This window comes from Drosophila kikkawai, unplaced genomic scaffold (genome assembly GCF_030179895.1).
Source record: "Drosophila kikkawai strain 14028-0561.14 unplaced genomic scaffold, DkikHiC1v2 scaffold_9, whole genome shotgun sequence".
Taxonomy (NCBI): domain Eukaryota; kingdom Metazoa; phylum Arthropoda; class Insecta; order Diptera; family Drosophilidae; genus Drosophila; species Drosophila kikkawai.
In genome coordinates this window covers 19,294-32,195 of record NW_027222752.1, presented here as the reverse complement: position 1 = coordinate 32,195, position 12,902 = coordinate 19,294, and the positions used below count along the sequence as shown (strand labels likewise).

General features: G+C 45.6%; 1 protein-coding gene across 1 annotated transcript; it reads right to left on the bottom strand.

Annotated features, from left to right (window-relative positions):
- Nucleotides 1-11,690: 11,690 nt before the first annotated feature.
- On the bottom strand, nucleotides 11,691-12,482 carry LOC138929620 (uncharacterized). The gene has a single exon (XM_070289003.1). It carries the CDS (start codon nucleotides 12,480-12,482, stop codon nucleotides 11,691-11,693), a length of 792 nt encoding a protein of 263 aa, XP_070145104.1.
- Between the last annotated feature and the right edge of the window lie 420 nt (nucleotides 12,483-12,902).

The following is a 12,902-nucleotide window of genomic DNA, read 5'->3' as shown; positions in this document are numbered from 1 at the left end:
AAACGGGCATATATAGGGGATATTAAGCCTCAGAAAGGGGCTGAGGCAGAGCAGAGATCGGCACTGGTGGCGGAGAGAAGGCAAGAGAGCGATAGGGCGGATAAGCAGAGTCAGGAACCGATAACAGGCAAAGACCACAACCTAACCCAACGACCCGAACGTAACGTTATACAACACTATAACCACATAAGACGTAGCCTAACACTAGAACACAGCTGGCCAAAAACTAACATGGGTTCTTTCCGTATCCTTCCAGCAGAGACGATGCATCGCTTTCAAGCAAGCGCGGAGAAATTCAGGAAGAATCTCGACAAGGCGGCACGCGGGGCGCCGCGAACGCAGCTAATCGACCCGAGCGTGGCACCGGGGACGGTAAGAAAGCGGACGGCACCAACCAGGATGGGCAGCAAGAACGCGCAGGCGCCGGAGAGTGGGGGCGAACCGCTCGCTGGGCCGCCGACGGCACCCGTCCGCCCGGGGAAGAGCAGGGTCGCCCACATCCCGAAGGAGCAAAGACACACGGAGGGACCTGGATGCAGCGGTGCGCAGCAGCGGCAACAACAACAATTGACCGGATGGGCGAGGGCACCCGCCAATCAAGTCCGAGTCCTACAAAAGCCCGCAGCAGCAGAAGGGCAACCAGAGGGCCCACAACACAACGAGCAGAAACCAGCAGGGCCGAGTCAGCCAAGGCAAGGGAGCGACGGACATGAGGCGGCGCCGGAAGCCAGACGGCAGACCAGGTCACCGGACCGGGACGTACTGGAGATCCACTCGGAGGAGAGCGAATTGCGAAGCAAAAAAAATGGTTGGAACAGGACGGAAGCAACGTCTGGCGGGTTATCTCAAATAGAGGTAATCACGTCACAATTCGCCGCCACTTTCCAAACGGGGGGGGGGGGGGGGGGGGGGGTGTGACGCTGCGCGCACAGAATAATAATAAATAGTCAATAAGAAACTCAAAGAAATAAATAGTCAATAAGAAAATCAAAGAAATGTAAAACAAAAAAAGAAACTGAAGTAGCCACAAGGATGGAATAAAAGAAACCAAAATAGTATGAAGTAAACACAAAAGAACTGAAATACGAAAGACGTAAATAAAACAAACTCGGAAAGAGAGAAAAGGAAAGACGCACTCGACTTTGAATCAAAAGCGCGCGCGCGCGCACGGGATGCGAACGGTCACACTGGCTGCACGACGACAGGGCACACTAGCGGAGGCAAAACCCGGCCAGGGAGCTGGCCACACTAGGGCCTCGCCGAGCCCTATATAAAGCGCACCACGGCACTGGAGAAGTCACTCAGCCGCTGATTGCGATCGTAATCACCCAAGCAGCCAAGTCACTTTTCGGGAACCAGGTAAATCCAGGTTCCGACCAATACATAGTAGTTAGTCGTAGTCCTCCCCGCTAACCCCCTCCCTCCTCCTTGCTGACTTTCGAGTCCAAACCGTTGCCGACTTTCGGGTCCATCTCTGCCGACTTTAGGGTCCATCTCTGCCGACTTTAGGGTCCACTCTCTGCCGACTTTAGGGTCCACTCTCTGCCGACTTTAGGGTCCATCTCTGCCGACTTTAGGGTCCACTCTCTGCCGACTTTAGGGTCCATCTCTGCCGACTTTAGGGTCCATCTCTGCCGACTTTAGGGTCCACTCTCTGCCGACTTTAGGGTCCATCTCTGCCGACTTTAGGGTCCACTCTCTGCCGACTTTAGGGTCCGTCTCTGCTGACTTTCGAGTCCCAAATCGTTGCCGACTTTCGGGTCCATCTCTGCTGACTTTCGAGTCCAATTCTCCTGGCAGACTTCCGAGTCCAAAACAACAACTTCTCCTTGCAGACTTTCGAGTCCAAACCCCACTTCTCCTTGCAGACTTTCGAGTCCAAACCACACTTCTCCGAGCAGACTTTCGAGTCCAAGACAACAACTTCTCCTGGCAGACTTTCGAGTCCCAAAACAACAACTTCTCCTTGCAGACTTTCGAGTCCAAACCCCACTTCTCCTTGCAGACTTTCGAGTCCAAACCACACTTCTCCGAGCACACTTTCGAGTCCAAAACAGCAACTTCTCCTGGCAGACTTTCGAGTCCAAAACAACAACTTCTCCTTGCAGACTTTCGAGTCCAAACCACAATTCTCCTAGCAGACTTTCGAGTCCAAGACAACAACTTCTCCGTGCAGACTTTCGAGTCCAAAACACCTTCTCCGTTCAGACTTTCGAGTCCAACCCAACTTCTCTTTGCCGACTTTCGAGTCCAAACCACAACTTCTCCAGGCTGACTTTCGAGTCCCACTTCCATCCTCCGAGCAGACTGGCGAACCCAAGCGACGGACGGCATACGGACCTGCGCGCCCAACAACAACCATCCGCCGCCCCGATCGGAGCCACCATCTTCTCTTCTCCCTCTTCCCCAGGCACCAGCTGCAGCCGGCGACATCCAGACGCGAGAAGACCCACCCAGACGCGAGAAGCCTACGCCCACTGTCACCCGGGATTCACGGACCTGATCTTTTCCGTCGCCCCGAGCCATCCGTTGGTCACCAGCGCAGCCGAAATCCTGATCAATTTACCTGACTGTAATATTACGTCAATAAACCGTACTCTTACTCTTTACTGTATTTCCCTCTCGAGTTCTCCCTGGGGGGCAAACGGATCGGGGAAAATCTTTACAGCAACCACGCCTGAACCAAATAAATCTATCTGCACAGACCCTGGACGTCCCGCTGACTACCCGTGGGCGACAGGACGTTACAAAATGTATTAGCCGTGTAAAAACTAATATAAGTACAAATTCTGCTGTGGATACATGCATTATTAGCTGAGTTGTGAACTTTTTGTTTACAAATTTACAATAGAGTATGCAAATGTATTAGCCTTCTAAAAACTAATATAAGTACAAATTCTGCCGTGGATACATGCACTATAAGCGGAGTTGTAAACTTTTTGTTTACAAATTTACTATTGAGTATGCAAATGTATTAGACGTGTAAAAACTAATATAAATATAAATTCTAAAGTGGATATATGCATTATTATCTGAGCTGTGAACTTTTTGTTTACAAATTTACAATTGAGTATGCAAATGTATTAGCCGTGTAAAAACTAATTTAAATACAAATTCTAAAGTGGATTCAGGCATTATTAGCTGAGTTGTGAACTTTTTGCTTTCAAATTTACAATTGAGTATGCAAATGTATTAGCCGTGTAAAAACTAATATAAATACAAATTCTGAAGTGGATACAGACATTATTAGCTGAGCAGTGAACTTTTTGTTTACAAATTTACAATTGAGTATGCAAATGTATTAGCCTTCTAAAAACTAATATAAGTACTGTAGTAGCCAGCCAGCTAGTCTGTTCTCCCTTGTCTTTCTATGTCAGCCAGACTAGGATCGTCGGTTGCCCGTCAGGGCTCCCTGGCCTGTGTTCACCGGGTTAAGGGTAACCTAGTGTATAAGGAGATTCGGTTTCGTGTACTTCTAGCATTGCTCTTTGCTAAGCTCGTCGGATTGTCGTGGGTTTTCCTCATCTTCCCTATATACACACTGCACTACGCAAAAGAAAAGTTTTAAGTGCACTAACTGTAATCTACAGTTCAAAACAACAAAGGATATATTCGGATTCTGGTATACGCGGACGGACCAGTAAGCTAATCAAGAGAACACCAGGAGTAGGGGTGGCTAGCTGTTATTCGCCATCCCTTTCTGTACCCTCCCTGCCATGATAACTCGAGAGATTATGTTTGCGGTTATCCCTTAATCAAAGTTTATTCTTATATTATAATTCTAATTCACATTGCGGCAGCATCAAGATCGATCCACGAAAACTAATTTAAATTACTCCAACATATTGGAAAAAGGATCAATCAATCAAAACAAAGAATCGCATAAATTCGATCATATTGGCCAAATGCCCAAAACAATAACAAAAGGTTTTCAAATCGCATCATCTTATCGTCTACAAATTCTTATTCGCTCCTAAATTCTTATTGTTGCTTACGATGTATTTAACTCCTAACCATAATGCTACTAAAACTTACTTTAATCGAATCGTAAAAATATTTAAATGTCATTCGACTAATTATATGGCGTATCGTTATAAAAATGCATCCACAAAAATAGAATATATTTGTAAAGTCAGAAATCAATATGTTTTTATAAGGAGAGATCTCACTTACTCACAAATCCGGTTGAAGCAGGTTCGGTGGGCCCATCGAAGACGCTGTGCCAGATTTAATCAAGAAATGTTGTTAACTTCTGACAAATATTATTTTTGTGTTGCTCAAACGACCCTAAATTTACATTACTTGAATACAAACAGTATATTGTCTACGCAATTATCAAAGAATTAAATCTACAAATTCAGCACATTGGCTTTAAATCCCTAAACAAAAATGATCTGCAGCACACGTCAATGTTGATTGGCTGCAGTTCTGCACATGGCGATGCCTCCTTGCGGCATTCTCCTCCAGGTCTCCTGTTCGATTCACCGCATACGAAGGGTTTGGCGTCTTCGCATGCCAGACGAAAGGTCTGTTCTCCCTATTTCATCCCGCTCTGGGATATGGTGCCGCACGTGGCACGTGCGCGCAAAGAGCAGGCTAGCGTCGCCTCACATTCGTCTCTTCCTCCTAATTACGGCAGCAAAACCAGCGGTCAACCGATCGTCGTTACTTCTGCAGGAGCTCGTAGCTCCTTCTCCTCCTCCTCGCGTTCCTTAGGGTAGCTTAACCCGCATGGGTACTCCGACACCACGCCTGGGATGGATTGGCTGATTGGGAACGGCAGGGCGGATTAAGGTTAAATCCGAACCTCCATGTGGCACACGGTTGTCGCGGCCGAAGTGTCTCTCAAAATTGTGGTTAAGTCCGATTTATGTTGGGCGTGCTCACGCGCAGGTCGATTCCAATCTCAAAACGTGGCAATCTACACGCGGCACGTCCAAAAGAATACGGCGGTTGTCGCACTGATCTTGGCCAGCAGCCTCCAAAACGGTTCACCAGCCGGTGACCAACACCCGAGAACTGGCGTAATGATGCCGCTCTGGCGCTGAAGTTGCCGGCCGACGTATCTTCCGTCTCTTTCCTACACAAAAATATGCACTTAAACACTGCCTTTTCATTTGCACTTTTCACGGAAATATTTACCCCTTGCGCTTGGTTCGTTTCTCCGAAACTCCTTCTGCACTGGTGAACTCCTTTTCCTTGCCAGAAAACACTTTACAATTTTCGGCCACGCGGTTGAAAATTTTCCACTATTATTACTACGATCAGCAGCGGTTTGCATGCGAACGTTATCAGTGCCAAAAATGAAATGAGCGAGAACTCTGACTCGAGAAGTTAGCTGTACGCAATTGCAGCGTTGCCAAACTTCACCTAACGGAGTGCTTCCAGTCGCTCTTCTCCTTTTCCGTCTTCACACGCATTCGGTGCACACGAAAAAGGGTTAGCGCTATGCAGATAGGCTGTATGCGAGAGCAGGCCAGATAAGCTTCTATCGACGCTCTCCGCTATACTCTACGTTTTGCTTGTGAGCATATGCGAATTCATATGTGATTTGCATTTTCGCAATGTTTACAAATTAATTTCTTTATTTCTTATATATTTTATTTTCGGTTTGCGACTGGCCACCACACCACAGTTAACTTTGCAAGAGGTTTAACTCGCAGAAGGGTTAACTGACAAAAACAAGGGTCAGTTGCAAATTCCTTATCTGTGTCATGTTCTGATATCTTTCAGGTGATATACGCCCAAGGACTTGTTCGATTCGTTACCTAGTTCGTAATACGTCGGGCTGATTTTCTTCGTTATTGATGCTTTGACGGAAACGGGTGCTAACTTGCTACTGAACTTCTTGCCAGCATTGCTTTGAGCAAAACTGCGAGCGAATACGGTGTCTCCTACTTTCAAATGCACGACTCGACTACGCAAATTGTATACCCTAGCATTTACTGCATGTGATTCCGAAATCTTCTTTTTAGCTTGCTGTCTCGCTACCTGTAACACGTCGGCTGTCTTTATAGCTACATCGTCAGATAATGAATTCAGATTTCGAAGCAACTCATAATCCTGTCCATTGGCTATCATGTTCTGTCCAAAACAAAGAAAATACGGGGAAAACCCTGTACTCCTATGAATACTTGATCTTAGTGATGCACTTATAGCATCGATATTTAAGTCCCAATTCGTGTGGTCCGATCCGATATAAGCTCTGATCGCGGCTAGGATCGACCTATTTACACGCTCGCTTGCGGCGAATAAATTGCTGTACATATCTGTTTAATTCCGAACTTGGTTAGAAATGATCTGAAATACTGACATCTGTATAAAGACGATTATCAGACTTCATAAAGATTGCGGTAGAACTGACTTCTCCGAAGATTCGCTGTCTTGCGGCTGCGTAATTCGCAACTCTGACATGATATGGCTGGTAATGATTGACATTAATTGGTTTAGGTTCGTCCGGTTTGTTATTTGACTCGTCTGGGTTTATTATTATTAATGGTTCTGTCTGTGTACCACTATCAGAATTTACTGTCTCGGATGCGACGTGTGGCAAGATTTGACCGGCGCATCCATCCGATAGTTTTCCGAAGGGTTGCACTTTTGACACCTGGGTTTGAACGTATTCTTTGCTCCGCACCCGTAGCAAAAGATGGTGCGAACTTCAAGACAATCATCAAAACGATGTCCAAGTTTGTCGCAATTCCAACACTTAAGTTGCTTTCGCCGCATAGCTGCAACTTCAGCTGATTCACTGTCATCAAACTCTTGTTCTATTTGAGACACAAAAGATCGTTGCTCAAAACCACCTCTGACTGATTGAGCTTTCATTTGCCTACAAAATTGTTCGTGCGTACGGACTTCCTCCTTGAGATGAGCTAACGTGTCTATACGCAAATGCATAAGTTTATATCGTAGTGAAGGTTTCGCTTGTCGAATAAGAAGCCTCACTAACGATTCTTCTGAGATCGGAGTGCTCAAGCGAGACACAAGTTTCTCTACTTGGAATTGGTAGTCTTCAAAAGGTTCCTTTTCAGCTTGACGCCTACTGTTTATGAACTCCCAAATGTCCATGTCCGAGTCACTCTCCTTGAACTTATTCCGAAATTCTCTGCAAAATAGTATCCAGTTAAACTGAGGAAACGAACGGTGGAATTTCCAGTACCATTCGCTAGCTTTGCCAACGAAAAATAAATGGAGATGGTCACATAGAAGCTGACGATTCCCATTTAAATTTTGCTGTGCTAATGCCTGTATGCGATAAAGGAACTCTTCTGTCTGTAACCCGTCCTTTAATCCATCAAACTTGATGTGCCAACTCTGAATGATGCTCGGCACCTTTTCTGGCTGAACTGTAGAACCCGATCTATCGACGCGCTGAGTGTTTAGATGAATATCATGGTAAACCGTTTCTGCTGAATGAGCTTCCCTTGGTTGATCTCGTCTATCGTTCATTCCCCTATTCGGAGTTTGAGCAGAACCACCAATCTGTAGGTTCGCTACTTGCGCTCGTATAAACTCTGAAAGTTCTTGCCTAATGACTTGTTGCTGTGCCTGCATGGCTGTCTGTACTAATCTCTCTATGTCCTCTAAATTGTCTGCCCTAGAAATATCTCTTACAGAATCTGTGTCAAGACTTTGCTCGAGGTGGTTCGCTGGATTATTGCGACCTGACCTCAGCGTCATTCCTGTTCGTTGTCCGCCGCCTCGGCGTTGACCTGTATTCCTGCCTCTTCTTCCGCCTGCTCTACCTCTGTTCGTATGCTCAATCGACACACTGCAAGCCGGTAAATCGTTGTTGACAGTATTAGTACCTCCTAATCCTCGATCAGCAGCTGACAATTCCGCTAAAAGATTGTTGTTCGACAAGGACAATTGTCGTGCTGTGCATTCTCGATTGCACATTGGACATCCATTGGAATCAATCATATGATCCCTGATACACTGATGGTGGAAGGTATGACCGCAAGGAGTAGTTGCTGTTAAATCGCTTGCGCTCAATGGTTGCGTACAAATTGTACAAGATGTACTTTCGCCGCCTGCTGCGGCAGATAAATCGACGTTGCTGTGACGTACTGACATATCGCTAAATATTTTGGTTATATAAAAATAAATTCAATAGTTTCGTGATTGATCTTATAATGACTGCATGCTCGCTATGTGAATTAAACTCCTTATGTTTCTTGATAGCTTACAAAAAGTTGAATTTCAAAGCAAAATTAATAAAAAAAAAATATATAGTTTGAATGCTTGCTTCTCGAGTTACTTTATCTGAACCGGTCAAAGATCGAAGTACCTCCAATACTTTGCAATTCCATTGAACAAACTCCCGTAGTCTAAAAGCAAGTTTAAAGAACATTCATGGAAATGAGATATCAAGTGAACTGTTGGTTCTGATCGACTATTCCGTAAATTACTCGAAATACAATCGCAATTCCTAGAGACCTATTTCAAATTCATCCAAATCCGCAAAAAAGTTCTACTTATTGTTACTTTCAATCCTTCCGAGATTACATGAATACTTCAAACTGAGTGGTCGACCTAATCCGTAGATTACTCGAATCAAGATCGCGATTCCTGCCTCGAATTCTTAGTGATCATTACATAATAAATAATAAAGACCTGAAACTAAACTTCAGCAGACACTAATACAATTATTGGTAACTACTAGAGCAAAATCGTGGAGCTGAGTTTCATTCTAGTTTCCTGCACTTAGAAATCTGGCAATCTCTAGTCGGTTTCGCTGTCTAGAGGTATCACTGTTGCCTGCCTCAAATTGGTTGTGGCATTTTCTTTATGTAGAACTCAAACATATATCTAGCCCCACACGTTGATGTGGTATTTTCTTCTATGCGGCTATCGGCCCCACACGCTGGTGTGGCATTTTCTTCTTATGTAGTACTCCTACAGCTATTTAGCCCCATGTTGGGCGCCATTTTCTTTCTATTTAGTAGCCAGCCAGCTAGTCGGTTCTCCCTTGTCTTTCTATGTCAGCCAGACTAGGATCGTCGGTTGCCCGTCAGGGCTCCCTGGCCTGTGTTCACCGGGTTAAGGGTAACCTAGTGTATAAGGAGATTCGGTTTCGTGCACTTCTAGCATTGCTCTTTGCTAAGCTCGTCGGATTGTCGTGGGTTTTCCTCATCTTCCCTATATACACACTGCACTACGCAAAAGAAAAGTTTTAAGTGCACTAACTGTAATCTACAGTTCAAAACAACAAAGGATATATTCGGATTCTGGTATACGCGGACGGACCAGTAAGCTAATCAAGAGAACACCAGGAGTAGGGGTGGCTAGCTGTTATTCGCCATCCCTTTCTGTACCCTCCCTGCCATGATAACTCGAGAGATTATGTTTGCGGTTATCCCTTAATCAAAGTTTATTCTTATATTATAATTCTAATTCACATTGCGGCAGCATCAAGATCGATCCACGAAAACTAATTTAAATTACTCCAACATATTGGAAAAAGGATCAATCTATCAAACAAAGAATCGCATAAATTCGATCATATTGGCCAAATGCCCAAAACAATAACAAAAGGTTTTCAAATCGCATCATCTTATCGTCTACAAATTCTTATTCGCTCCTAAATTCTTATTGTTGCTTACGATGTATTTAACTCCTAACCATAATGCTACTAAAACTTACTTTAATCGAATCGTAAAAATATTTAAATGTCATTCGACTAATTATATGGCGTATCGTTATAAAAATGCATCCACAAAAATAGAATATATTTGTAAAGTCAGAAATCAATATGTTTTTATAAGGAGAGATCTCACTTACTCACAAATCCGGTTGAAGCAGGTTCGGTGGGCCCATCGAAGACGCTGTGCTAGATTTAATCAAGAAATGTTGTTAACTTCTGACAAATATTATTTTTGTGTTGCTCAAACGACCCTAAATTTACATTACTTGAATACAAACAGTATATTGTCTACGCAATTATCAAAGAATTAAATCTACAAATTCAGCACATTGGCTTTAAATCCCTAAACAACGAAAATGATCTTCAGCACACGTCAACGTTGATTGGCTGCAGCTCTGCACATGGCGATGCCTCCTTGCGGCATTCTCCTCCAGGTCTCCTGTTCGATTCACCGCATACGAAGGGTTTGGCGTCCTCGCATGCCAGACGAAAGGTCTGTTCTCCCTATTTCATCCCGCTCTGGGATATGGTGCCGCACGTGGCACGTGCGCGCAAAGAGTAGGCTAGCGTCGCCTCACATTCGTCTCTTCCTCTTAATTACGGCAGCAAAACCAGCGGTCAACCGATCGTCGTTACTTCTGCAGGAGCTCGTAGCTCCTTCTCCTCCTCCTCGCGTTCCTTAGGGTAGCTTAACCCGCATGGGTACTCCGACACCACGCCTGGGATGGATTGGCTGATTGGGAACGGCAGGTCGGATTAAGGTTAAATCCGAACCTCCATGTGGCACACGGTTGTCGCGGCCGAAGTGTCTCTCAAAATTGTGGTTAAGTCCGATTTATGTTGGGCGTGCTCACGCGCAGGTCGATTCCAACCTCAAAACGTGGCAATCTACACGCGGCACGTCCAAAAGAATACGGCGGTTGTCGCACTGATCTTGGCCAGCAGCCTCCAAAACGGTCCACCAGCCGGTGACCAACACCCGAGAACTGGCGTAATGCTGCCGCTCTGGCGCTGAAGTTGCCGGCCGACGTATCTTCCGTCTCTTTCCTACACAAAAATATGCACTTAAACACTGCCTTTTCATTTGCACTTTTCACGGAAATATTTACCCCTTGCGCTTGGTTCGTTTCTCCGAAACTCCTTCTGCACTGGTGAACTCCTTTTCCTTGCCAGAAAACACTTTACAATTTTCGGCCACGCGGTTGAAAATTTTCCACTACTATTACTACGATCAGCAGCGGTTTGCATGCGAACGTTATCAGTGCCAAAAATGAAATGAGCGAGAACTCTGACTCGAGAAGTTAGCTGTACGCAATTGCAGCGTTGCCAAACTTCACCTAACGGAGTACTTCCAGTCGCTCTTCTCCTTTTCCGTCTTCACACGCATTCGGTGCACACGGGAAAGGGTTAGCGCTATGCAGATAGGCTGTATGCGAGAGCAGGCCAGATAAGCTTCTATCGACGCTCTCCGCTATACTCTACGTTTTGCTTGTGAGCATATGCGAATTCAAATGTGATTTGCATTTTCGCAATGTTTACAAATTAATTTCTTTATTTCTTATATATTTTATTTTCGGTTTGCGACTGGCCACCACAGTACAAATTCTGCCGTGGATACATGCACTATAAGCGGAGTTGTGAACTTTTTGTTTACAAATTTACAATCGAGTATGCAAATGTATTAGCATTGTTGTAAATCCGTGAGGGTTTTCCGGACAAAAAATTCGAATAAAAAAAAGGCGACTAGCAACTAGCGGCCTAGCTGGGGAATTTCCACTCGAAGGCAAAGAAAAGAAGATGAGAAGAACTGCAGTCGCACGAAAAAGTTTTATTGCGCTGGCGCAGCCAGCAGTTCCAAAGGTTAATCGGCTACTACCTTTACACAAGCAGCGTCCGAATTGCCTCGCTATGAAAGCTATACGTTTCGGCTATTCAGTTCGGCTGAGTGCAAGCGATAAGCTTTTTGTTTCACATTGGTTACGTTTTAGATCTATTTTTTTCTTCATGTAAATTCATTTTAACAATAATATCAATCGCTAATCTAGTGCTCCAACATTTCGGCCCCGTTGAAGGCCTCCGGCGCCTTAACCTCCTCGTTAGGAGCGATGTTTATCGGCAGCAATGCCAACTTCTGGATGGCGCGCTTGATGACGCCTCCTGACGTCTGGATGTGTGCTACACGCACTTTACCGTCCGCGCCGACTGTTGTTGCCACCACGCGCCCTGTGAGCCACCGTTGTGGGGGCGAGTTGTCCTCGTGTACGAGCACCAAGCGTCCGACCTCCAAATCGCTGCATCCGGTGCTCCACCTATTGCGCTGCTGCAGGCTGACGAGGTAGTCCTTGGACCAACCGTCCCAAAACTGCTGCTTGAGAGCGGACAGCATTCGCCACCGCCTCAAGTACTCGCATCCGCCCTTGCTGGAGGTTACGCCTGTGTCGGACTCTTGCGGCAGCGAAAGAAGAGCCTGACCGATCAGCAGGTGTCCTGGTGTCAGCGCCTCTCCATCGTTGGGATCGTTGCCAGGCGATGCGATTGGTCGAGAATTGAGCAGCGCCTCTACCTCGACCAGGTGGGTGCTCAACTCGTCGGCCGTTAGCTTGGCGTTGCCGACCCCTCTCAGCAATCGATGTTTGGCGAACTTGACGGCTGCCTCCCACAGTCCTCCGAAGTGTGGTGACCTCGGCGGTATGAAATACCACTCGACGCCTCTCTGAGCCGCGTACCCTCTCAGCTGATCCTCGCTGTGGTGAAACGCTGCGTTCAGCTCCTGCAGCACGTTGCTCGCTCCTACGAAATTCGTGGCGGGTAAATTACCCATTATCTGGTCCATTAGCACTGTTTTGTACCTAAAACAGTGTACGCAGCTAAGGACAATTTTATTGCATGCTCCTCGAGCATTGATGAGCCATATCTGCTGTCTCAAGAGCGATACCAAAACCTTGACACCAGCATGGTAATGAGTCCGATGTAAGTTGCGAAGATACAACGAAACAAATTCTGACTTCGATGGCAGTAACAACGGAAATTTGGCATCATACGGAATTGGCGCGTTTAATAATCTTCCCCCAACCCGAATTAGTTGAAACTTCACACCATCTATTTCGCTGGAGTGTATGAAAGGATTTAGACGTTGTAGATGTGGACTCAAACTTTCAGATTTCTCTATCTTGACATATTCTGACTCAAATTCAACTCTTTGCAAGACTTGGACCATCCTAAGAAACGACAGCTTCAGTTCGTTGGCCGAAAT